Source organism: Fistularia commersonii, chromosome 6, assembly GCF_037954325.1.
Source record: "Fistularia commersonii isolate RoL2024-O1a breed Wild chromosome 6, RoL_Fcom_v1.0, whole genome shotgun sequence".
In the NCBI taxonomy this organism is placed as follows: domain Eukaryota; kingdom Metazoa; phylum Chordata; class Actinopteri; order Syngnathiformes; family Fistulariidae; genus Fistularia; species Fistularia commersonii.
This window is the reverse complement of record NC_141289.1, coordinates 6,588,058-6,614,069: the sequence shown is the minus strand read 5'-3', so window position 1 is coordinate 6,614,069 and position 26,012 is coordinate 6,588,058. Positions and strand designations below refer to the sequence as shown.

Below are 26,012 nucleotides of genomic sequence, written 5' to 3'. Positions count from 1 at the left end.
TCGAGAAATCCCAATGGCAACTTCTCTCTGAACCCCTGCCGGGCCATGATGGGGAACCTCAACCTCCTCATTGGGCGAAGCTTTTACTTTGTTGCCACTCGTGTGAAAATCGGCAGGCAGGGCAGAGCCTTCGGCAGGAGGCACATCGACGGGAGCTTCACCAGCGATGTCAACAAGGTGCTGGACGCCATGGCGGCCAAGGAGTATTTGCTCTGGGTCATGGCCTCGAAGCCCTCGGAGGGGAGGTAACTGCCTCTGTCTTGTACGTGTCAGGGTTTCCAGTGTGCAGATTTCCAACTGTGTTTTGTCTTTCTCAGCAGGAGAAGACAAGTGGACCAATGAGAGATGGAGGAGGGGCCTCTCTGCAGGCCAATCTCAGGAGGAACACAGCCATACTGCTTTGCATGTCAGAAAAAAACACAAAAAAACAATATTCAACAAATCTTTTTACTCCGCGATGCGATGCAAAGACACAAAAGTGACAATTCTTCCAAACTTCTCCAGGTGCACCCAGGAGGAGATGAGATCTCTTTTCTAATCTTAAATTATTTTCTATGTATTTAACCTTCACACAAGAACACAAGAGTGTGGAATCTCAGGTGGGATTATCAAAGAACGCCCGTAGTTTTGTTTGGTTTTCGTTGCATGTGATCGACGCCGCTCAGCAGAAATAAAAGGTTTTCATAACCTGGTTATATCTGGTTTGTAAATCCAGGAGAGGCCATTTGCCTCTAGGTCATTTTGAAGCACCATTTGTGGGGAGAGGGATAGAACAAAACCAGTCTGTCATCTAGGGTGGGGTCTCTGGGGCAAAGCCTGAGCAGAGGCTCCTGCGGGGTTATATCCCGCTCCGCATGTCTTCAGCCTCCCTGGTGAGGCTCTGCTGGAGAAGAGGGTCCGTCAGGAGGAGCAGTGTGGTTTTCGTCCTGGTCGTGCAACAGTGGACCAGCTCTATACCCTCGGCAGGGTCCTTGAGGGGGCATGGTGGTTTGCCCGACCAGTCTACATGTGTTTTGTGGACCTGGAGAAGGCATTCGACCGTGTCCCGCAGGCAATCCTGTGAGGGGTGCTTCAGGAGTATGGGGTAATGAACCCCATCATACCGGCTGTTTGGTCCCTGTATGATTGGTGTCGGGGCTTGGTCCGCATTGCTGGTTGTAAATCGGACCCATTTCCGATTAGAGTTGGACTCCGCCAGGGCGGCCCTTTGTCACCGATTCTGTTCATAACTTTTATGGACAGAATTTCTAGGCGCAGCCAGGGCATCGAGGGAATCAGGTTTGGTGGCCGCAGCATTGAGTCTCTGCTTTTAGCAGTTGATGTGGTTCCGTTGGCTTCATCAGGGCATGATCTCCAGCTCTCCCTGGAACAGTTCACATCCGAGTGTGTCCGAGTCCGAGTCTTCTTCAGCTGCACCAATCCTCCATTCTTACCTCTCAAGACCTTGAGATACATGACCTTCTCCATTTGGAGCAAAAGCCTCTCCCCTACAAACACCCCTAACTTGTGTTCTGCAAGCTAACAGTATGTCATGTATCAAAACAAATCAAAGAATCATCACCATAGAAGGGGTATGAGTTTAACACCTTTATTTATTCTCTTTCTCTCTCTCTCTCTCTCTCTCTCTCTCTCTCTCTTTCTCTCTCTCTCTCACGCTTGTTAAAACAAATCACAATTCCACAAACGGGCTGGAAAGGACAGTCCTCTAAATACGCGACTCAAACCACTGGAACAGAAAGTGAACCGCTAGCGCTAACCAAGTTAAGGCAAAGATTCCACACAGAAGTGGTCAAAATAGGTTACAGATATATCATTTTGACCCACGTATTAGTTTCTCTAGTGAACTATGAGCTATCAGTTAGACAATAGGAAAGGAACATCTATAACAGAAACCTGCCTTCGACACCGACTTCATGTTAGTAATATATTAGTAACGTCGTACATGAATAAAATAGACTATAATACATCGTTAAGACTCTTTACCGCTTATTACACATCGCCTCTTTCCAGAAAAAAGGCGTTATTGCATCTCTAGGAAGAAGCCTGGTCCTGTTAGGACGGCTTCGACGAAATTTTTCCAAAATAAAAAGAAAAAGGGGACGCCTAAGTTTCGGGTTTTTTGAAACATGTGGGAAAAGACCACAGGTCCACGGATGGATGATGCTTACCAACGAGATGATAGGCGAAGCAGGCGGAGAAGGGAGAGCGTTCTGTACAACCGCCCCAGATTCAGATCCACATATCATTAACAAAAAGCCAAGGCCAAGTAGCTCGAGGAGACTCCTCGTGCTTTGCTGCCATGCTAGCTTGGGCTCCATCCAACCCCCCCCCCCTCCCTCAGGACTAACAATAGACTTTGGGGTGGGGAATCTCCTCAAACATCACGTCAGGAGAGACTCACACTTAAAACCCGCCTGGTTCTATCAAAACACCCAAACTTTCTTGGAGCCAGGAGGCCAGAGGGGGGAACGGATGTTGCGACGTGAACTCACCGACACAGACACATTTAGATATACACGATATATATATATATATATATATATATATATATATATATATAGAAAATGTATACTCACTAATTTAAAAAAAAAAAAGGACTACGTTTGCTCCGACTATCTCGGATAGTGGTGAATAGTTCCGCACAGCATGGACAGTGGCGTTTCTTTTTTTTTGCGGAAGCAGGACTCCTGGGAGTTGTTATTGAAAAATATAAAAACATACAAAATACAAATAAAGCGGGGTTTTAAAAATCGTTTGGTACCGGTCGGATTGGCCCGTTGGCGCAGCGAGCCCCCCCTCCCTCCCTCTCCTGCTGGTATCAACAAGGTGATGAAGGTAGAAAAAGAAAGTGTGCATCAGCTCTCCGTGTTCACACTGAGCCTAACAAATGTCTTCACACACACACACGCACACACACACACACACACACACACACACACACACACACACACGCACACGGACGACAAAAAACATAGTGTCACAGTACAAAGGTGTGTGGCACGGAATACACATCTTTTTTTTTGTCATTTGTTTTAAAATCAATTGCCAGCCAGGTGCAGCGGCACCATCCGCCACCTCGGGTCATCACAAACTGGTCTCCCTGTCCAGGCTCTTCTCATGCCTCCGCCGCTTGTGCCGCTTCTCACCGCCGCCAGGTACGCTGCACAGAAAAAAAAGCCAACCAGAGACATTGTTACAGGAGTGTAAGGCTTCTTTTGATTGGTGGATGGACAGGAACTGGACACAGCATTTGGGTGCGACACAGGCAGACTCTCTGAGTGTGTTTGTCTGAGAATCCTGATCAGGTAAATTAAAGGAAGTGGTTTGTTTTACACGTCCTGTTTTCCTGTGCTGGTGTGCTGAGACGTCATCATGGAGATGCAGAACATTCATTAATTCAGTATCTATACAATTTATCCTTCACTCAGGGTTGCAGGGGATGGAGCCTATCCCAGCTCTGATTAGACGAGAAGCGGGGTTCACCCTGGACCGATTATGGGGCCACATATAGTCATACAACCATTCGCCCTCTTATTCACTTGTCACATAGAGACATGTAACCAAAACAATGTATTCCTAAACATGAATGTGTGATTGCAAATTAATCTGATCAGTGATCAATCCCAACCAATACTGTGTGTCCTCTGGACGCTGATGGTGAAGGACACCTGCAGCACACACACAGCTAAGGACACTGAAGAAATGTAAATGTATAAAAAGTCAAAGCTTTGTTTGTGTCCGAGGACTGTTGCACATGATTGTACATTTTGTTGTAAATTGTTTCTCTTTAGTGCAAAGAGGTTTTCAATGGAGCAGAGACAAATACACTCAGTAAGGGCATGCAACAGTGGAACACACCCAGACATGCACGTCCCCATAGACACACACAGCCCCCCCCCCTTCCACGTGCACGGATGTGCGAGATGTTACTTCTACTCTCAATCCAACGTGCACATCATGCCGTGCTTACAACATCAACATTTCACACATCCCCCCATTTATGGGCCCCCTCCACCAAAGTGGTACTTGTTTGATCCCAGCATGCCAGCCGCCCCTCCACCCCATCTACCTTTCCTCCCCACCACCCGCAGCACAGGACGGGAAAACATCCAACCGGACCCTCCATGCCGACAGGGAACGGGAAGAACTTACCTTTGGGACATCAGCTTCTAAAAAGTTAGGAAGGGGAGCTTTGGAGTGGGATGGATGGAGAGAGGCAGGCAGGAGATACTATGTTAGTCTACTCTGAGGTTGAATCTGTGGATGTCAGGGTTTCTTTTACATCAACTCCTTCTCCTGAAACCCACAAGTTCTGCAGCTTCTTGGCAAGGACAAGATGCTTCCAGACCGAGGGCCAGTTTGTTTTACTTTACTAAAACGAGGAGGACAATCATTGTCAGATCTCATCATGAACACATGACTGGACTGAGGTCCCATTTCCATGACAATCTTCCATTTAGTTCTCTATTGCCATTTTCAAAGACTTACAACATAGTAGTACAGTAATAGTACAGAAGGGGACCTCCGAGCACCATCTCCGTGCACACCAGATGGTTGGAGACGCAAGAGTTACTGTAATACACTTGCCATACCAGTGGCTGGAGCTGTGACTTTGTGATGAACTAAATCAGATGCATAGAAACGCTTCCTGTCTTGGCGCCATGACAACCATGGGAACTACAGCAAGTGTAAACATCAACATTCGATAGTAGTGGAGTTTTTGTAGCGACCGAGGAGTAGGAGGAGTTACTGCTTGAAGACCCTGAATTAGAATGAGGGTCCATTCCAGGAGGACGTTGACTGGGAGTCGTGGCAGAACAAGTAATTAGGAGTACTAAGGAGTTCTGTGGGGTCGGCCACTGTTGTTACTGTCGACCCTCTCGCACATGGCAACTGCAAATGGCCATATTCAAAGTGTTGGATTTTCCCTGTCTCCATGGTGTTATTAGACATTTTAAGATCTTTACACTCTGGAGCTTGTTTCTGCTTTGATCCAAACATTGTCCTCTTGTTGATGGACTTCCAGAATGCAACTGACATTTGCGTTCTCATACAAAAAAGTTATCGTGTGAAAGGGGCCTTGGTTCGTCTCCTTGAAGACCTTCCTCCTCTGATCCCAGAGGCTTCTACAGTTCTGTAGGAGGAACATCTTCGAGGAGAGAAATGGTTGACCAGAACCCAGAGAACTGAGAACCTGCACAGACACCGTAAGCAGAACCTTAACAAGAAAAATATCTCAGTATTGTAAGTACCCTGTTCGTCCTCAGACAGACACTTAATTATTAATAATTTGGGGTAATTTTACTGTTAGATATTTCTGCCAAAACCTACATGGTGGACCCACTCTGTGGTCATCTTTGGTCTCTGAAGAAATTCAGGGGGTTACCTGATGAAGTCCTTATGTCGGGTTCTCACAATTGTTACTTTTACGTATTGAATTTGCATCACATTGCAAATATGGCTGGTGTCGTTCACCTTTTCTACCACTAGGGAGTGCACCGAGGTCTCCTTATATGACATTCTGCATTCACTCCAGGTTCAACAGGTTGAAGGCAGAGTGACATACAAAACTCTTGTGTCCTTATAAGAGGACTCAGGGTCACAAGGTTTTCAAATTACTTATTAACCTGTGCAATGTTACCAATTTGAGTTCCCGGATGCCTCAAGCTGGATCTTTTACCTCTTGGCACTTGGCTCCTTCTCGGCTGGGTTGACGCTCTTCCACACATTGCCGAATGATCCCTTGGACATCTCATCGGTGATGTTGACCGTAGCCGGATCACTCCTTCAGACAGGACGTACAGATTTATGTGCTTCACTTTGGCAAACTGAATAATTAGCATTGATAAACACATTAATAAAACTGGCCAGTATTCATTGGCACTTTACGCCCCCGATGCAGGGGAGAGCTTCTCCACGAGTGACCCATCAAAACCATACTTTATCTCAAAAGAGCCATTTTTTCTGCAGGTTTTGAATCAAACTGCGTGGGTGTGTTTACAGAACATGAGGCCAAACAGCCAGGCAGAAACAATAAATGCGTCTCCACACTTGGAGGGATCTTGAATCTTCAAGGTGATTTGTGGGTGTAATCTGACCCACCTTTGTCTCATCTGATTAGTTATACTGTGATCTACAGTAGCTGGCTGTCGCTCTAACCTGATTGGATAGTCTGGGTGTAGTCTATACTAAGTGGTTGTAATATAATGTGGTTGCGGTCTTGTCTGATTGGTGAGAAGTCTTGCCTAATTGGTTGTTGACTAATCCTCTTAGTTGTAGTTCCAACCTGACTGGTTGGTGCCCCGTCGGAATAGTTGCAGTCAGGCTGACTGGATGAAGCTTGGTGTAATGGTCCGCAGTCTGTGCCAGCTGCTTGTATTGCAATGTGGTTGTATTCTTGTCTGATTTGTTATAAGTCTTATCTGTCCAATCCTATTGGTTGTAGGTCTGGCCTGATTAATCTGTGTCTCAACTACTTAGTTGTATCGGGATCTAGTTGGTTGTCTGGTTGTCAACTGTCTGGTTTCAGATCCAGCCAATTGCATGCAGCAGCTGTTGTTAAAGCTAGCTAAAGGGGGCAACTGTGACTAGTTGGTAGACCGGGGCATTCATCCAATCTGATGGTTGGTGGTTCGATCCCTGGTCTCTCCTCTCTAGGAACTGAAGTGTCCTTATGTGGAGACACTGATTCCTAGAGTTGCTCCCAGTGGTCTGGGATGGTCTGGCTGTGGTCTAGCTGTGCCATCATGGGTGAGTGAGTGTGAATGTGAGTGGGTGAACGGAATTCAGAAAACCACAAGGTATTGAAAGTGCTATATAAATGGACAACATTTATAATAAATTCAAATGAGGGTCACCTGGTGTTGAGAGTAGAGGGGTAGACACTGATTGGTCAGTCATGTGAAATGCTACAATTCATTGATCTGAAGTAAACTGGCTAAATGTTTGGATAAACGTACTTGTAGGGTCCCTCCAATGGCACCTGCACAATGCCTTCCTCCTCCGCAATGATACTATGCTCCTCCTGGAAAGAGAAGAGAAGAAGTAGATACATGGAGAGCAGCCTTCCTGACGCTGTGGCAGGACTGGAGTTTGTGACTCTACCTCTTTGGCCGCATCCTCCAGCTTCTTCTTCTTCCACTCTGGCATCAGGTCATCCAGCCAGCTCAGCTCCCTCTTGGTGAAGATGAAGTCGAGAAGCTTGCGGATGAACACCAGCGCCAAGACCTGGACCGGCAACGGCAGGCAGACATGTATCGAGCAGCAGGATTTGTGTTCGGCGAACGTAGGAGGGAGCAAATTTTACCATCATGGGGAAAACAATGGCGGCCTTGGAGGTCTTTATGACCCACAGCAGCACTAGGCAGCTGAGCTGGATGATGGTGAAGAGGTGCACCTTCCTCAAGGGAACATGGCGAAGGTAGATGAAGTCCGGCTGGTGTTTGGCCGGCATGCCGAACAACCTCAGGCGGTCGAAGAACTGCGGACACGCATGCATTTTCATTTCAGGTCAGCCTCCAGTGGTCACGTTTTTCCAAAAATGAGTTCAAATCTGACCTGGATGCCTTTGAGAGAGGACGCCCCCATGTAGAGAAACACTCCGTACAGCACGGGCATGGGGATAAACTGAAAAAGCAAAACACGAAACAAAAACATCAGTATGGAAATACCTTAAACCCCTCAAGGAAACAACATCTGTTTGGTCCAGGGACTTGAAATGGACAAGATCTGATTGTGCGTCACTGGATTATTATTAGCTGGAGGAACTGAGTTAAGCCTCCACAATGGCTCTGCTCTCATGCTGAATTGGGCGGACAGTAGCACAGCACCACCGTCTGGACAGCACCGGGAACACAAAGAGACAACAGCAGGGGGGCAAAAATTGCAATGATGTTGCTATAGGGATGTTTTATGACTGAGAATGGAATAAATCCTTGAAATCAGCGCATCTCGTGTCCATTATCACGCACCCCGTCTCAAGGGACCATCTGTCTCGGGTGGCGCTGTGCTACGATGTTGTGGACTTTCTGCCTGCGGTCCGCCTGAGTACATGTGAGTGTAGCAGGAGAACTGTTACACAACGATAACGCTGGCCCCCCCACAGCCATTTATGAGCCTTGGTTACATGAAATTTGCAGACATGGGGTGGGGGACATGACAGAACAGAATCTCAGCAATACATGGAAAGTCCATTGAATTGAGCAGGTGGAGAGAGAGATGAAATATCAGACAGCAGAAGAAGAAAATGGGGGAGACTAGAAAGGGTCGATTGAATGGCTTTGTGGTTTGCGATCAGGAGGTTGGTATTTGTGGAGATAGATTAGGCTACATCATTTTTATTGGTCATTAGAGCAGGCTAGCTGCCTGTCTGGAGGAGATCTGTGTTGCAGCAGCTGCAGGGCTGTGGACGAAGGAGGCGGGACTTCGTGTGCAGTTTGCCTATCACAAGCCAATGTGAACATGAACGTCCAATGAGGATTCCCTTTCATCCGGCGCACAGATAACGGCACATGACACTTTATGACATCCCGTCAAAGGGAATTATCCATGATGGATAATTCTTCTCATTCCCAACAACCCACATACAGTCGTTGAGAATTCCTCCTGTGAATGAAAGTGTGCTGAGAAGATTATCCGGTGACCTTTAGCACGGAGGTCATGAAGACGGAGCAGCCCATCAGGGTGAAGATCATGAGTCCAGTGAACCGCTGCTCACGGATGCCCAGGAATTTGGGCTGCTCCCCGGGCGCCGAGCACTCGGACTCCAGCTTCAGGCTGTTCACATGGGAGATGGAGAGCACGGTGGCGGCCACGAACCAAGGCAGGCCCATGACCGAGCACACACCCAGCATCACCCCGACCACAAACAGGTCCAGGTGGTAGCCGCAGCCTTTCTGCAAGACACAATAGAGTCGTCATTACATTAAACCTCCTGGACAAACATGACTGCTTTGCAGCCGTTCATTCTTCAAGTTTTGCTGACAGCTAAATTTTGATGACGGGTACGGATGTGTTTTCAAAAACTGCTTGCTAGTTTGGCCTCGAGAGGAACACTGCAACGCAGCTCATCCTCTGTGAGCAGGAGCAGAGCTGCTCGCACCTGAAGAGCCCTTCTGATTCCCGTCACAAGAAGTCTTTCGATTTCTCTTCTCTGGCACAGGAGTGCTATTCTACCAATTCTGGCTGTGCCTTTTATTAAAATGTCGACTTAGCGGCGCAGGCACCCTCAGCTACCGGATCAGAGGCAAAGCAATCTGTCCGATCTTCTGCTTGAAGCTGGACCTTTGAAGACTAGAACGCACAAAGAGCCGGTGTAAACAGAACGTGGGCAGCCACGGAGCCTGGAGGGCAGCGTCTGGAGGGAGCGTGGAGATGACAGCTGACAGCCGTCTGGCAGAAACCTACCTCCTGCCCCAGAGGACAAACCATCTGTGCTGACAGGTAGACAACTTTTACACACAGTGCCCTTTTCCTGCCCCTCTCATTCACCTAGGGGCTGCTTCTGACGGTTTGAGAAGGGGATGCAAACCACTTGGGTATATCTTCTTTTTTGGGATCAGTCTTGTTTTTTTTCTCTGAGGTAAAAGTGGCTATGGTGTAACTTGTAGATCTTTAACCATACCGGGACAGGACAGAATACATGTGTGTGTATGATAGGAACTCAACTGGAGGGGAGAGGCTACAAGGAGTGGAGATGAGGAAGGTGGAGGAGGATAAAGACAGAGGGACAACATTTCGGAGCAATGAAGAGAGTAGAGAAGAGGTGTTTGGATATTGCGTCATGATTTTAATACACAATGTTTACATGCATTCATTTTATTCACTGTTTATTTTGATTGTCCTTGTGTGATGTGAGGATACTCACATCAACAGAGGGACTTGCAAATCCCCTACCTCAAATTGTTGAATCTCCTACCTCACACCAATATTTCAGTATCAATTGCAAAGACTGTTAAAATGTAACTGTGAGACCTCATCGTGTGATGTCAAGGAATGCACTATTCCGTACTTTTCCACTGACACCCCCCACGCATAATCGATCAAAGCGGACCTGCAACTTGGATCGGAGCACGGTGTTTCACGGCCCCGCTCCTCAAGTGTCCATATTCCAAGAGAGTTTGAAATCAAAAGGTCAGAAGAAGTCCTTATAAGGACTTTTTCCGACCTTTTGGTCAGAGGTATAAAATGAGCCCAGGGCCAGAATTTTTTAATCTACACATTCGACTGGACGCGTCTCAGCAGATGTCTAGAGGAGCTGAACGATCCTTGTGGGGTGACATTCATTCTGGCCCGGGATATCTCGTAAGTGAATTTTCCTGACTTTGAATAAACCATTCTTGCTTGATTAGTTCCTGGCCGTTTTTGACATTTTTCCCTGAATGATAATCTGAACACACCGGGACAACAAAGTCCCCGCCACAGAACCGGACTTTGGAACGGGGTTGGAACGGGTCAAGGGTTAGAACGGGTCAAGAAAAGTGTCAGGGGGATAAAAGAGAATAAAAGAACAGGTGGAGAAGACAGTGACGTGAGAGCAGCTGTGGTTTCTGATTTGGAAACAGTGAGGAGAAGACAGGAGGCAGAGCTGGAGGTAGCAGAGATGAAAATGTGGAGGTATCTTCTTTGGGAGTGAGGAGATTGGAAAGGATCAGGAATGAGTCCAAAGGGAAAACACATGTTACGTCTTCTGGAGATAAAGTTGGACTGAGATATTTTAGACATGGACAAAGGAGAGATGATGAAGATCTGGGTAGAAGGATGATGATGTTGGAGCTGCCCGGCAGGAGGTCTGGAGGAAGACTAGAGAGGAGGTTTAGCAATGGAAGGAAAAAGGACAGTGAGGAAGTTAGCTGGAGTGAGAAGAGAGGGTGGGACGAAGGCAGATGATTGGCTGTGCCCCTGAAGGAAGCAGCTCAAAGGAAAAGAAGATATTAAGACCTTATTATTATTCAAACGGGGTTTTCTTCTGTCCAACTGGTAGATCTACCTCCTCAAAATTGGTCTGCTCTTTGACTGACTCTTCCTCCAGTGATCTGAGCCACAAACCTGACCTTTATTTTGGATTATCTGTGACCCTTCTGCTGCTTCATGCATGAGAGAGAATTTTAATCAGTTGTTTTTGCAGACTAGATCCTTGCCAATGGCGAGGAGACTCAAACCGAACACCCACACTGCAACTCCGGTAAGAGGCTTTTCGCATCATCAGTACCTTCAGTTTGTGCTCCTTCCGGTTGATGATAACAGCGGTGATCTGCTGGTCCATGAAGATTAGGATGGTGCACAGTAGGGCAGGAATGAAGGTGATAATGGTGGTCCACCAAGGATTGGGTCCAACGGGATTTATGACCCAGCCGCGGTCATCTCTGGTTGGCTGAGAGGTACAACAGGGGAGTGTGAGAAGTTCTTGGACGTATTGGTATTCATCCCAGTTCCCTTCCTCCGAATCCAAGTATCTTCATCCAGTGTGTGTGTGTCTTTACCTTCATGATGGACTTACTTTGAACTTATTGGGAACCTGTAACTTGGGCGAGGGGATCCCCAGGGCGTAGTCAACTAACACCATGGTGAGGATGGTGATGAAGACAGCGAAGTCGCTGATGATGGCCCGAACCTGCAGGCAACACAAGGACACACACACTCTCACACACAAACTAGAAATTCTTGGTGCAACCATTAGGAGGCCACTTTGGAAGAGACCAGGAGAGAACCAGGTGTCTGGCCGAGGTTGTTACCACGTAGTACGTGCCTTGGTGGGGAAGTACCGCCTGGTCTTGAACTCCTTGAGGAAGGCGGACATGAAGACAGTAGAGAAGAAGAGGACCACGCACCAGAACAGGACGTCTGGGATGTACGGGCCATGAGGGCCACAGGCACTGCCCTCAAAGTCTCCGTGCAACATCTCGCACTCCTACTGGCACCGGACAAGATGGGTGGCGATGAAGATGGCAGTGGGGAACCAGGACAGGAACACAGAGGGGTGGGGTGGAGACGATTATAGTGACGTGGTGGAGATGGTGGAGATGGTGGCGGCGGAGGGGTTAGTTAAGTCTGAACAGCAGCTGCTTTCAGGTACATTTTGAATTCCACGCAAAATACACGGTGAGATTTGCGCAACAGGAGATTTGATCCCCCTCGTTGCTGGTTCTCCTTCAGCGGTGGCCTGGAGTTTTAGTGCAAGTTTATGTTAAATGCAATTTTTACAACTAAAATGTTTGAATCACCCTGAATACGTCACTAAGCCCAGAGAACCTCAAAATACATTTCCTACTGTTCTTGGATCTGCTAACTGATGTCTCGTTCATGTTCAAAGAACTTCCTGCATAGATGCAAAGCTGGGAACCTTCTGGATAGTTCTGAAGCTTTCAGGTTTTTCTTTTCCTTAGAGCTGCTCCTTTCAAGGGTCAACAAACTCCCTGCCCTCTGCGCCTCCATCCAAGCAGTTCCGACCTCAGTAACCGTCGACCATGATCTTCACTGTCTCTCCTCTATCCATGGCCCTGCCATTTCAGTCTGACTTTATCCCCAGAATACCTAACATGTCAAGTTTTCAGGCTATGAAGTATATTTGTGGAGGAACCACAGCCGCCCTGTATATAATTTCTTCACATCTTGGAGAGTCTACTCTAGGGGCTGGCAAACTACGGCCCGCGGGCCACAGCTGGCCCGTTGGTCTCAATAATCCGGCTTGCCAAAGATTGGTTATATCGGTTGTATCTTGTGGTAACCCAGTCCCGTCGGTCGAATTTCAAAAGTCAATAGGGCCCCTGAGCCAAAACGCTTGGCCACCCCTGGTCTAGCCTCTCTTAGCTTTATCAACCCACCATTAGAAGAGCTTATCAGCGCCACCTTACTGCAAATGTGAGTGGTTATTTACCTTGACCTCCAGCATGGTCCAGTTGACCTGGGAGGCAGTGATGTTCCTCTCCTCCCAGAACTGCAGTGTCTCATTGCTGGGATCACTGGGTCTCACGCAAGTACACCTATGGGAGAAATTAAAAATAAAAGCATTGGTGAAATTCATGTTGCATTCATGTGTTCATCATCTCATCAACCAATCCTGTGCTTCTGCACCACATTATTTCACCAGCATGACGTGATATCAGATTACAACGCTGTCTTCTGTAGCTTGGAATTCCCACCTGATGGTTGCGTGACCCCTCGGCTGATATCAGACACGGCTGCCGAGCAGCCGCACTCAGCGGATTGAAAAGAATCAGCTAATGTGCTCAAACACCAAAACAAGAGGCGCCTGCGTTCATAATCCCTCCAACACCCAAGACTTTTCCTCGGTCCACTCACATCAGGGAGTGGACGCCATTTTCCCAAAAGCTCACATCTCCGAATTGTTTCTGTTACCTAATCCGTTATGCAACTCCTTCCCCGCCGCAGCGTTCGCACCATCCACCTGCCTCATCCGTCTGCGCCGCGTCGATTGGCCGATAAAAGCCGGCCCTGAAAAATGATGCATATTAAATGGATGCATAAAAGACTCAGTGGATCCGGATGAGAAGTGCTGTGATGCATCCGTTCTGTCCTCGCAGGAGGAAATAGAAATGCCACCTACTGCTTATCCTTCATTAAAATTCACCGCATAGATGAATACTAACGCAAACGCTCATTTCACCAGTTGAACTTGAGGACATTGGACATCTCCTCCTTTTTCAACCTCAAACAATCTACCCGTTATCGCTCTCAGGCGTCTCCAGGGCTGTGCCGCATCAATTCAGATTAGCGAGGATGTCTGTGAAGGAGGCGATCTGAAAATCAGTTCTAGCTGAAAAACACTGTCGTGTTATGAACTGCATATGCAGACACATTCCTCAAAGTGATGCTCCAAGATGGGAGGAGGAACAGCTTCCTGCAAAGAGGGAGCAGACCTCATTTTGTGTTTACTGGGAGTCATCACCCATGATATCCTGAGCCTGGTCTTCATCACATTTACACCACTTCCCACGTGAGCTGTGGAGAACCTGCGTCCCTCTGCAGGAACACACGCCATTGAGGACACCGGATGGCGTTTGCAACGTTCACGGATTCCTACCACCCTGCCTATTGATGGTTCGCCTTTTGCCTTTGTTTTAGCTACGGGTTCCAGGCAAGTTCTTCATGAGCCTCAGCACCAAGACCAACAGACTTGAGGAACAAGTTCCCCCCCGAGCTGCCTCCTTATTGGACCCTGACCCCGCTCACCCCCTGCATAAAGGCTGGACTATTTTTCTCTATCGTCCTTGATCCTTTGGACATATCCACTGTCAAGTGTGGTCAAAGCTTTTGTCTTGTATACTGTTCATACTGCATAAACTGTATGTACTACATGTGTCTTTATTTGCACACCACATCCATCCATCTGATAGGTTCTTAGTACTTCAACCTGTGTATTACATCTATAGCACACCCACCTGTATACCATCTTTATAATCCACTCAATAATACATTTGCCTGTACATGATATCTAAGGCTCTGCCATTATGCTGTGCATAATGTTCAGTATGTATTATATCGACCTTTATTTGCACACAACCATCTGTCTGATACATTCAGAGTCCTTTTGTCTGTATTTTATGTCTGTAGTACACCCATCTGTACTTATATTCACCTGTTTCTTATTACGCTTAGCCCTTATCATGTACATAGTGTATACGATGTAACGCCATATATACAGTGTACATACTGAATAGAGTACATACACTGTATATACTGTATCTAATCTATATATGTGGCGGTTGGGCGCTGGGATCTACATTCCTGCACACTGAAACCATCATAAGTGGATTTAAACAAACCTGTAACACAGTAGCATCTATTCATACTGTGAAGTATAAAGATATGTAGGTGGGATGTCTAAACATAAGCAATATTTCAGATTTCTGACATACTGATGGATGGATGAGGACTGTCAGCTTGCAGTTTCAATGCATGCATCAAACTGTTATTAATATGCAGGCATCCAGTATTACTATGATTTTATCATGATTATGAATCTAAGATGACATTATGAGGGGCTGGGCATGGAAGAACTTTGTATCACCGATCCCTTAAGCCATTCCCTTACATACTTCTTCCCAACAGAAATTAAATGACTTTCTATGATGGGACTAAATGTCAGATATCCCAGATGTTCACAGCACCAGAATAGAAAGCACGGCTTGACATAACATCCCACGGCAGCTTAGGCCGTGGGATACAGCACAGTGGTCCTGAGACACACTCAGCCAGGGATTATGTGATATACCGTTCTGAAGAGCATTCAAAAGCCTCGATCACGTGCAGAAACAGCGTATCATTGCTGAGATCAAACTTTAGAAGGACTAATTAAAAGCCAAGACTACCGGAGGAACATTACTGAGAAGATCCGTCCCCGATAAAAACAAAACTCTGCAAACCAAAATAAAAAACTGGGATCAAACTCCACGACTGCGATGGGTAGTACAACTTGTCTGAAGCTATCTGCAAATCTGTTGGCTCCGGCCTCAAGCCGTGATGATACTGATGACATCATTAGGATACGTCTGCGCTAAGCTGGCTTAACTCCCCTCAGACTCCCTTCCAAAGGCGCCACGAAAGAGGCTTTTCTCTCTCAGCCCGGCCTGGTCGCTCGTCTTGCCACAAGGAATATCATTGGTTGTCTGGTCGGTTCGGTCCGGATTCCAGGAGGCTTTAGCGGCAGCTGCGGACTCCTGCAACTAATCGGCTGGATCTGAAACTAATCGGAGTAGACTGCGACCAATCAGGTTAGAACCTCAACCAATCAGACCACAGCGCAACTAATTTGATGAGACACGGATCAATCAGACTGCACTACAATCAATAGGACTAGTCAACAACCTATTAGACAGACAAGACTTATAACCAATCAGACAAGACTGCACCCACATTACAATACAACCAATTAAAATGGACTGTAACCCATCAATCTACACCCCACCCAATCAAATTAGGCTACAACCAATATGAATGGACTGCTGCCAATCAGGTTTTCAGGGCGGCGTGTTGCAGGAGGTAGAGCAATCATTTTTGGAACCGAACATTCCTGGTTCCTGCTCGTCCTAGTGTGTCGAAATGTTGTTGAGCAAGACACTGAACCCCTAACTGCTCCCTTGGCACTGGTGGACGGCATATCTACTGCTCATGGTTCATCCATGATAGGTAAATTGGAGAGAATGAATTTCCACACAGGGATTAATAAAGGATAAATTATTATCATTAAAACTAAAACCAATCAAACCACAGTACAATTAATGAGATGACTCCATTGAGTAAACTTAAGAGTGCGATAATCCCTCTGCAATTCATCATAAATTTCTACCACTGTGCAATCAGGAGCACACTGACCCATGGATTCTTCGTGTTTTTTTAGCTGAGCTGAGGCTGACCAGCAGGCCTCCCAGAAGTGGGTGAAAACAGCATGGAGGATCATCACAACCATCTATACCACCCACTGCCTGACGCAAGTTAACAACATCCTACGTGACCAGCACCATCCTGCACATCACTTCTTCCACCCACTGTGCTTTGGGAGGAGATACAAGTCAATCTGTGCCAGAACCTCCAGACTGCCCCACAGCTTCTGTGCCCCCATCGATCTTATACACCACAAACCACCACTACAATAACTTTGAACAAGGTCTTGCACTGCTGCAGCTTCCACACAACATTCCACTGACAACAACATTCTACTCACCTCAGCAACCAATTAGTGCAGACCACATCCAATCAGTCTAGACTACAATTGATATGAATGGAAGACAACAAGCATACTGGACCGGACAACGATCCACTAGGATTGGACACTAACCAATCAGACAAGACCAACAACCAACAAGAACAGACAACCAATTAGGTATATTACATGACAGACATCAGACAAGCAGGGAACAACACAATACAACCAATTAGTGTTGGCCACAAACAATCAGATTAAACCTGCGACTAATCGAGTTGTACCCCAACAGGTTTCAGATGCCTTACAACCCATTGGGGGTCTCATGAATCATGACCCATGTTGTTTCTGAGACCTCCAACATAGCAGATTCATAGATATTTAAGAATTTTCAAAAGGTGCCCTCCAAATAGTTTCTATTTAGATAGCATCCAACAGCCAAATGATATGCAGTTAGATTAGTTACATTCAAACAAACAGAAATGCGGGTTTGAAACTAAACACTTACGAGTACTGTGTGAGTTTCTGCAGGTTGTTGTGCTTGTTGATGGGGTAGTGGACGCCCAGGTGGATCAGCTTCTCCAGGGCCTCGTAGATGAAGATGATGCAGATCAGGGCGGCAAAAGCCTCCTCAGTGAAACGCGTGATGTAACAGACGAGTGAACTAGCATCCGTTGCCACCAGCAAGAGACAGAAGAAGGCTGTCCACAGGCCGATGCAGGCCCTCAGCGAGAGGTAGGAGAGGCCGTATTCCCTGAGAGGACAGAATGTCACCCAAAAAAAAGAAAACGCATAGGACCTGATCTTTGGAAACAAAAGACGAACATTGACCCACTTGCAAAACTTGAAGAGGATCTTCTCGAAGACCAGAACAGGGCCTGTGCTGCCGAGGATGGTGAGGGGCTGACCAGCGAAAAGAGAGTAGGCAATTCCAGTCATGGAGGCCCCAAACAGAGACTCAATTGCGCTCTGAAAGACACCAAATCAAGTTCTCAACCTCGTTTTTGTTTCCTTTAACAGTATTAATGTTCCATTGTTTAGTTTGTTTATTTTGTATTTGAAGAAGGAGCTGTTCCTCACCACTCGCCCCTCTGTGGCCTCCCCCAGGAGGCCCCCGAAGGTGATGACAGGAGACATGCAGGCGCAGTAGAGGAAGAGGAAGGAAGCCAGACACTGCAGACTGATGGCATCCGTGTAGTCAGACAGGTAATGGGGGGCCTTTCGCTTGATGTCAAAGACAAGCCCACCGAATAACCTTTTGGTGAAAACACAAGTTTTATAACCAGAGAAGTTTGCAAGGGAATACAGGTGGAGAAAGACAGTGCAGGGAATGGCCCGGTGGTTGCAACTGGAATTGGTTTCTCTCCTTTTCTGTTGTATACCTGGCGAGGTTGGACGTTGGTCCAAGTCAAAAGGATGCGTTATGTTAATGGATGAGTTGTCGTACAGCAGTTGGGTTGATTGGGGTTGTGTTAATGTATATATCGTTTGAGGAACAAAAGTATGACTCCCAAGGACTCACCTGAGTCGAAACCAGAGCAGGTAAGTGTGAGAATAACGTGTAGATCAACTGAGAGAAACTAAGTCCAAATGCCAATTCGCCATTTTCACAATTTCACTAAGTGCAACAAAAAAAAAACCTTTTGCAGTATGCTAATTTGATGAGAGTTAATGCATGACTTTGCAGACACAACGAGGCACAGTTCTGTTGTATGTGTTCATTAGCTATGAATGCACTCCCAAGATCCTCAGCCATTTGCTCTCCGGCTGCAGCCAGTGAGGCTACAAGCCACAAGCCGTTACTATAGCAACAATGTGCAGGACTTGCTTATTTCAGTTGTTGCATGGGCGTCCTGGGTAGCAGCGGGGAGGGAGGACAGTTGGGTTTGGTAACCGAGAGTGGGCTCCTGGCCAATCCTTGCTGGGATGAGAGCTTTGGGGGCTCAGTGCGGCTTATCATTCATTCCCCCACCATTAAACTACCAAGATATCGCTAAGCGCTCCAGCGTATTGCGATCCAGAACCGTCTAGTAGCCCTGATGCTAACGTCACACCATGAGGCGGGAACCAGAAAGAATACAGCTGCTGATCTCCAAACTTTCATCTGGGACTTGGGGGAAGGATTACAGAGGCGAACACGGTCGAAGCAGCCAAACCTCCACTTTGAGTCGTGTTCGGTTATAAACCTCTTAGACGGTCGTCATGTGTGCATGTTATCTGGGCGATGTGAATTAGAGCTGATTGAGCACTGAAACACCAATGCGAGATGTTTCAAATGGCTGATTTCCTGCAGCTAATGGCGACAGGAGCCATAACTTATGGCCCTTCCCTGTGGCCCAGAGTGTGTGTGTGTGTGTGTGTGTGTGTGTGTGTGTGTGTGTGTACACACACAAGCACACACACAAGTACAAAAGACAAAAGAAAACACAATCAATAATGAATGGGTATTTATCTTGATAATCTAAAATGATTGTCCGAGTTGCTTAAACTTGATTAATCATTTGTATTTGTGTGACAGCCCTGATTTCCCGTCATATTCCTGTAAATACAGAATATGATCAAAGAACATATTGCCGCCACTCATGCAGGATATTATAACCCTGTTTTAAAGGTGACTCCGCAAACAAATGCACCTGGTTTCCTGCTACATCACTAATAAAGCACTTCCTCTGCTGTCGGACAAATCAATTCCAGGGTGAAGCTACTTCCATGCAAACTCGTCTGAAAATGCCATGCTTCCAATGCTGTGGAGGCACAGTGTTGTTTTTTTTATTTTTTCTTCGTTAAGGACCCTTTGGTTGCTATGAAACAGAATATCTGCAGGAGGGAAAATCCTTGCAGGGAAAGAAGACCGATGCTCTGCAGGGTGTGAAGGCTAGTCTTCGTTCTCTGCCGCAGCCGCACAGATAAGTAGGAAGTGACAGGCACTAAAGTGAAGTTCAACAAAGTTAGCGATGGGCAAGCTGAAAACAAGGGTCTTTTTGGAGATCATTTGAGAGGACCTGTGATGGTCCTGCAGGAGGATCAAATTTATAGCATGGGGACCCAACGAGGGCTGATGGCAGCTCCTCACAAATCACTTTAACACCTACTTCCCAGTGCGCTGAAGCTCGGGGCCACCGTGCCCTCCATGTTCCTCCGACTCTCCCAGATCCGTCACGCCATTGGGAACAGGGGGGATCTTCCGCTTTTCCTGTGTGGTTAATAGAGCTGTCAGTCACCCGCTGGCGGAGCCGTGACGATTCGAACAAAATCTCAAACTCTGGTCAACGTCCAATCAGGTATGGACACCGACTGACGATCTATCTCCAACATGACCAGCCTTCGTCCCGGACAGCTGGTCAGCTAAATACCACTTAATGAACCAACTCATGCAGACATTTCTTTTCACACACTGAAGGTGTGAGAGGAGCTGCGAACACGACCAGGACAAAACGAGCAAACGGAGTCTCGCAATATGAATTTTGGAATATTCCCAAATCTTTGGCATGACATTGAATTTCACAGTGCCAGAAGAGGAGAGAATTTAGCTCTCGAACGAGACGGCTCCTTTTCTGAAGTCGTCACAGGGCCAAAAATAACCATCAGGAGAAAAATAAGTCTCGGGTGGGGATCGACAGCAGAACCCCGGGGGAGGGACATCAAAGCATCAAGAGCAACAAATTAGAGATTAGTAGAGATTATAGAGGAATGTAGATCGTCAAAGGTTTTCTCCGGCAAGGAACGGCAATATATTCAGACTATTGGAGATGCAGTATGAAACAAGTAAACCTAATCTGACATTTGAAACAAAAACAAAGATTCATAGGTTGGTTGGTTGGGCCGGGATTAGACTTTGGGTGTTTGTTTGCCCGCGTATACAAAATAAATATTTGTACAAACAGGCAAGACTATCTTGTAAATCCACTCAATTGGGAATGAAAGTCTCATCGCTTTGCGTCCGAATGGCAAAGTTATTGAGGGTTAGGGTAGTTTGGGTTAACCAGACTCATGTTTGTGCTACTTTCACTTGTAGCTTTACTCTAGTTTTGAAGGATTAAAAAAAGAATGAAAACAATCATGGGGGTTTGGGTATGCGTTGGGGCTTGGGGGAGTTTGAGCTTTCCATTGGGACCAATCCCATGATTGTGCTACATTCACTTGCAGATTTACTTTTGAAAGATTAAACAAAACAAATAAATCATAGAGATTAGGTTTAGGCTTCGGGTTAAGGTTAGGGTTTCCCTTGCCTTACCAACTCCGCAGCTGCTAGTTCTGGCACATTTCATTTCTCTTTGGATTCACTGGATCTGACAAGTATAAAATGCCATACACATGCGGGGATGCTCAGTCTCGGTTTCTATCGGACACGATAAAGTCAACATGCGTAGATGGCAGGTCTTAGGAGGTTCATTTGACATTGATTGGTTAAAAGTTACAGACAGGACTTTTACCTGAGAGGGCACATTTTTGGGAGGTTCTATTCTGATGGAGGGATCCCACTCCCCAGGTGGTAACACTGTTACTTGGTCCAGGAACTCGTCGATTCCTGCCACCAGGTCATTCCTGTCTTTGGCTTTGTACGCCACATCATGGAAAATCTGCAGAGGACAAACATGGGGTACCTTCATACATCGCACCTGAATGGAAGAGGCAGCGTCTGGCTACTGTGGTGGTTAGCAATGTTAGCTTCCAGCTCCACTGTGGGGAATCCTGTCATAGGTGTCATACGCACTCTGTTCATCCCCAGAGGCCTTTCACTTTGCTTTTCAACAAAAGTTAAAGGGGTCAGTTGATCCCAGGGGTGTATGATTGGGTTTGTTTTTGTTTTTCTAGGTGGATTTTAAAATTAAAGCCCACTGTGAGGCACAAACAAAAGTTTTTCATCATGAATTTATGAATAACCTTTGTGTCATTCAGCCTTGCTGGGGCAGAGGACTGGTATGACCCATTATGGTTTATGGTGTTAGCACTTGTCTGTCTCCTAGCTTATTAGAACTTCCAAGTTGTTTGGTTTAGAGACACTGAGGAGACAGCAGGCAGAGCTGGACGCAGCAGAGATGAAGATATGGGGCTTCATCTTTGGGAAGAGGACAGAGACGATCAGGAATTAGTCCATCAGAGGGATAGTGCATCTTAGATGTTTTGGAGATAGAGAGGAGGGATGGTGAATATCTGGGTAGGAAGATGCTGAGGTTGGAGCAGAATGTCTCGAGAACAAATAGAGGTTTATGGATGAATGGAGGGAAAGAGGACAGAAAGTTAGCTGATTGTGAGAGAAGAGAATAGTGATAGGCTATAGAGCAGCCAAATGAAAGGAGCGCTTATTATTGTTTACACTCCCCTTTTCTCCCTTCAGTTTTTTTCAAAAGAAAATTTCCTCCAGCCATGTTGGCATCTTTCATTACAACTGAGCAGCGCGGGATGGCAGCCTCACCTCATCAGTCATCAGGGTAGCAATGGACCGGCCGATTTCATGATACTGTGGACCTTTTCCCAAAGGACCAAGCAGGATGAAAAGGAACCTGTAGGACACAGAATGAACTCCTTTTTTCAATCAGGCAGCCACAATTAAGTTTCCTTCGCTTGCCTGAAGGTGATGTGGAATACAGAGAAAGAGAGCAGGATTTAGCTTCTAACCTGGTGGTGATAGGAACCTCAGCCAGGCCATTGAGCAGCACCGCAGGTGAAAGGCGCACAAAGGCCACCACAGGGCGCTCTAGGAATTCCAACTCCCCAACCAGGACATTGGAAGCCTCAGCACCAGGCGGGATCTTCTTCATGAAGTGGAGGTCAATCTATAGAGAGAAACAAAACACAAAGATAGCTGAGGCTGTGGAACATTCTCTTTACTCAGAACAAGGTGATTCGATAAAAATGAGTGGCTGACCGGGAGCTCCCTGAAAGAAAACAAGCATGGCTCTAGTCAAATTACCACCACTTTCCCAGGAAAAGATGTAACCTGAGCTTAAGTCAAACATACAATATTAGTAATGTGAGCAGAGGATAAACAGCCAGATCAGCGGTGGGTCCAGTTGCTCACCTTGCTGAAGTCAACAGCACTGTTTTCCCGGCTGACATCCTGCTTGCCCTCGTTGTTGGTGGGCTGGGACTGAGGCGAAACTGTTTGACCTGTCAGGCAGAGCACGGAACCAGCGTTATATCACTTTCACGCAGGCTCAGGCGTATCACAATTCTACTTTCCTAAACATAAACAAAGCTATCCTTGGAGTGACTACAGGGTGTAGTTGTACCCTCTGAAAAATATGACACAACAGTGGACCCTTTTGTTGTCGGTGCTGCACCAGTGTTGAGGAAAAAAGGTTCAATATTGTCCCTTTTTTTCAGAGTTTACTTGGTGAATGCACTTGCTGAGTTCATTGAGTGAATGATCGAGTGTAAAGTGGTGGCTATGTTTCAAACCTGGTCATTCCAAAAAGGGGTTGTTTGGACGAAACAAGGAGCGATCTTTAACATCCACCTGGGCCGAGAGGAGATTTGTTGTTGTGTTTTTAACTTTGCTGTGGTGAAGTCAAAGATGGCTCCTTCTGATTTTCAATTCCAGGAGAATTGTGGTGTGAATGTACCAGTTGCAGCTGCTGGAGCGAGAGGACTGTTGAACTTGTGTCAGGCTCAGAATACCAGCTCTGTCAGTGAGGATGTGATGCTACAACTATTAAAGAAATAGTTTTGGGAAGTATTTGTACTCTTTGATTTCATCTTCTTAAAAGTGGATCCCTTCTGGTCTCTTTAATCTCCCTTTAAATCTAAACTAAGGGGCAGATGTGGTACCATCCAAGAGCACGGTCTAGGAAGATGTTCTAAAACTGTGGCTGTTCATGTAATCCGCCCCTAAACTTGAAGCTCTCAAATAAATGGAATCAATCATCGCCAGATGCAACACAGTGGATCAAGGAAGTGCTGATCAACCAAAGCACTGGATCAACAAGCCGCACCCAGAAACATTACCCATACCACTTCCTCAGCTCCTATGGTACAAAGAAAAATACACACACTAGAAGAAGACATTCACAGACATGTGATTTCAATAACAACAAAATAACCCCGGTAATCTTCGACAAGACTGAAAAAGCTTCTCTGAAAATAGTTTAGTGTCATGTATGGTCATGGGATGCAATTCTGTACTTCCAATTCAATTGAAGAGTCAACTAAAGTTCCCGGGATAATGCCAAAATCATCATTCCATTCCTTTGAGTCATGCAGAAAATCACCAGGGTCCGGTTTGGAACCGTTTGGTCTTTCTACTGTATACCTGGCTTGTACAATCCACCAGCCAACACAGTAAGAGCCTCACGGATGACTTCTGCCACTCGACCCGCTCTAGACACCCCCAAAGCTGCAGCCAGAATATCTTTGCACATGCATAAAACAAAACCCCGCCGAGCCACAACGAATGCTGCCGAGAAAGAACATCAAAACCATCCCAAGCAAACACATCAACCTGACGCTTCAGCAGTCAAAATCAGCAGAGAACTAACATTCTTTGGCTTGATGTTTCACAACAAGTACTCAAAAAACCCTGCAGCGAGAAGACACGACAAAGGCCTTGAAATATTTCTAAAGCATATTCTGGGTCTCTCAATCCAAGTCTAGTCGGTAAATTTGCTTCTCAAACACAAGGACCATCTGCGCTGCAAGCTATTCATCACTTGGTGCAAAGGCAAGACGTAGCATCATAACCAAACACACTACTAAAGCTAATTAGTTGCTAGTTACCTACAGTATATGATGTTCAAGTTATGACCCATGGGCGCCATCAATCCAATCAGCTAACATAGGATGACATATTTTCCCAAACTATTCCTTTAAATAGGTATTACAAAAGCAGCAAAATGTAGGTTATAGTTTATTTTGGTGTTATGAGGTTATAACATGGATTCAAAGCAAAAAGTGAACACTACTATTAGTGACTGAATCATTTGTTTTAGAATGGAGGTCACGAAACTCCTGTCATTTCTACTCATCAAATATATTATTGGCAGTGAGGGGAAGTGGAGAGTATCATCATAGAGAATATTGACGAGCAGAACAGAACTAGTGCTCATGTAATATCATGCACCCATTGTCTGTAAAGCACAAAAACTCCTAGCTTAAATGGGGCTAAAACATAGTTTTATTGCTCAGAATGCTTGAACTTTATTGTTTTGCACAACCATCATGGATGTGGACAGATATCTGTTGTACTCGAACTCAAAAGGGGGAGTCGCAAAGTCCTTGCTTCGACCTGTAGGTCATTCCAACAAGGTGAGATGTTACCAACCAAGAATTCCCAGGGACATTAAGTGACTCTGCTTTATAAACACAGCAGCTGCATGATACATGTTGGACTTTGCGGGGAGAAAAAATCTCATGATGACACTCTCCCCTTTTCTCCCATCACTTCTTTGACTATAACTCTCTACATTAGCACCAGCTAAGGTGCCCTGGTTGCCTGTGCTGAATTGTTGCTCTGTGTCTTCCTGTGAGATGAGACAGTAGCCTTGCGCGACTGCCTCGAGGACACTAAGGCGTTTGGTCTGGCTTTCATCAAACGGCATGTCTGGGGTCGCATTAGCGCAGCTGCTGAGGGAGCTCAAAGGTGATGAAGGGTCGGACAGACACCACAAGCAGCACACACACTGCGGCCACGCCACACAGGGTAACTCCTTTCTGGGCAGAGCGGTCTCAGGGAGGGTTTTTTCATGAAAACACCTGGGGGACGTTATGTTTTGATAATGGAGTCCATTTACTGGTTTCGAATGGCACGCACATGCAAAACACAACGGAAAAGACAAACACAGAGAAAACACAAACGAGAGGAGAGAATGAGATATAAAACAGCAGTAAACATAGCAAGTCACAGATGGAATCAAACACGCAAAGGAGTACAATTTTACACGAAAACAGACTGTCCATGCCAAAACGGAAAAACATGACCCCGGTAGAGAAGGCAGAGTGTTCTCACTCACCATTTTTGTCCATCGAATGAGGTTCCGACTGCTTCTTTCCAATATCGGCAAAAGAGCGTACAATCGGAATGCGGTTGGCCAGTTTCTTGTGATTCTGGTGGTGATGCTGCTTAAGCAGCGCCTCGCGTATCCTCCTCCTGGCATCCTGACCCACCGGGCCAGAGACTTCATGCTGATCCAGAACCATATCTAAGAAACAAAACACAGCGCTGAAGGTTTCCCATGCTAGTTTTTGGATCATATTCTCCGGCACAGTTTTGACTGCTGTCAAAAATACCCCATTTTGTTGTTTTTGTCAAAGGAATAAAAAACAAGCCCGTTCCCCTGAATAGTAAGATGAAGGTTTCACATGAAGATACATCTCGGATTGTCAGTCAACTGTTTACCCGACTTTTCAGCAGAAA

The 26,012-nt window shown here is 46.2% G+C and overlaps 1 protein-coding gene across 3 annotated transcripts in view; it reads right to left on the bottom strand.

Annotated features, from left to right (window-relative positions):
• Positions 1 to 1,572: 1,572 nt before the first annotated feature.
• LOC147233242 (sodium-driven chloride bicarbonate exchanger-like) overlaps positions 1,573 to 26,012 on the bottom strand; it is a 48,126-nt gene continuing 23,686 nt past the window's right edge. For 2 of the 3 annotated variants that reach the window (XM_086147850.1, XM_086147851.1), the window contains exons 7-26: positions 25,609 to 25,797; positions 22,683 to 22,771; positions 22,280 to 22,437; positions 22,077 to 22,164; positions 21,094 to 21,240; positions 19,753 to 19,853; positions 17,741 to 17,915; positions 17,496 to 17,629; positions 17,169 to 17,414; positions 12,875 to 12,980; positions 11,747 to 11,908; positions 11,498 to 11,611; positions 11,210 to 11,371; positions 8,643 to 8,894; positions 7,558 to 7,626; positions 7,307 to 7,480; positions 7,105 to 7,227; positions 6,960 to 7,024; positions 5,681 to 5,785; positions 1,573 to 3,160 (exon numbers count right to left, since the gene is read on the bottom strand). In XM_086147850.1, coding sequence (XP_086003976.1) covers positions 3,085 to 3,160; positions 5,681 to 5,785; positions 6,960 to 7,024; positions 7,105 to 7,227; positions 7,307 to 7,480; positions 7,558 to 7,626; positions 8,643 to 8,894; positions 11,210 to 11,371; positions 11,498 to 11,611; positions 11,747 to 11,908; positions 12,875 to 12,980; positions 17,169 to 17,414; positions 17,496 to 17,629; positions 17,741 to 17,915; positions 19,753 to 19,853; positions 21,094 to 21,240; positions 22,077 to 22,164; positions 22,280 to 22,437; positions 22,683 to 22,771; positions 25,609 to 25,797 — 2,735 coding nt within the window. In that variant the 3' untranslated portion in view covers positions 1,573 to 3,084. Of the gene's footprint in view, positions 3,161 to 4,152; positions 4,191 to 5,680; positions 5,786 to 6,959; positions 7,025 to 7,104; positions 7,228 to 7,306; positions 7,481 to 7,557; positions 7,627 to 8,642; positions 8,895 to 11,209; positions 11,372 to 11,497; positions 11,612 to 11,746; positions 11,909 to 12,874; positions 12,981 to 17,168; positions 17,415 to 17,495; positions 17,630 to 17,740; positions 17,916 to 19,752; positions 19,854 to 21,093; positions 21,241 to 22,076; positions 22,165 to 22,279; positions 22,438 to 22,682; positions 22,772 to 25,608; positions 25,798 to 26,012 lie in introns of all 3 variants that reach the window. The other variant, XM_086147852.1, reaches the window with a different exon arrangement.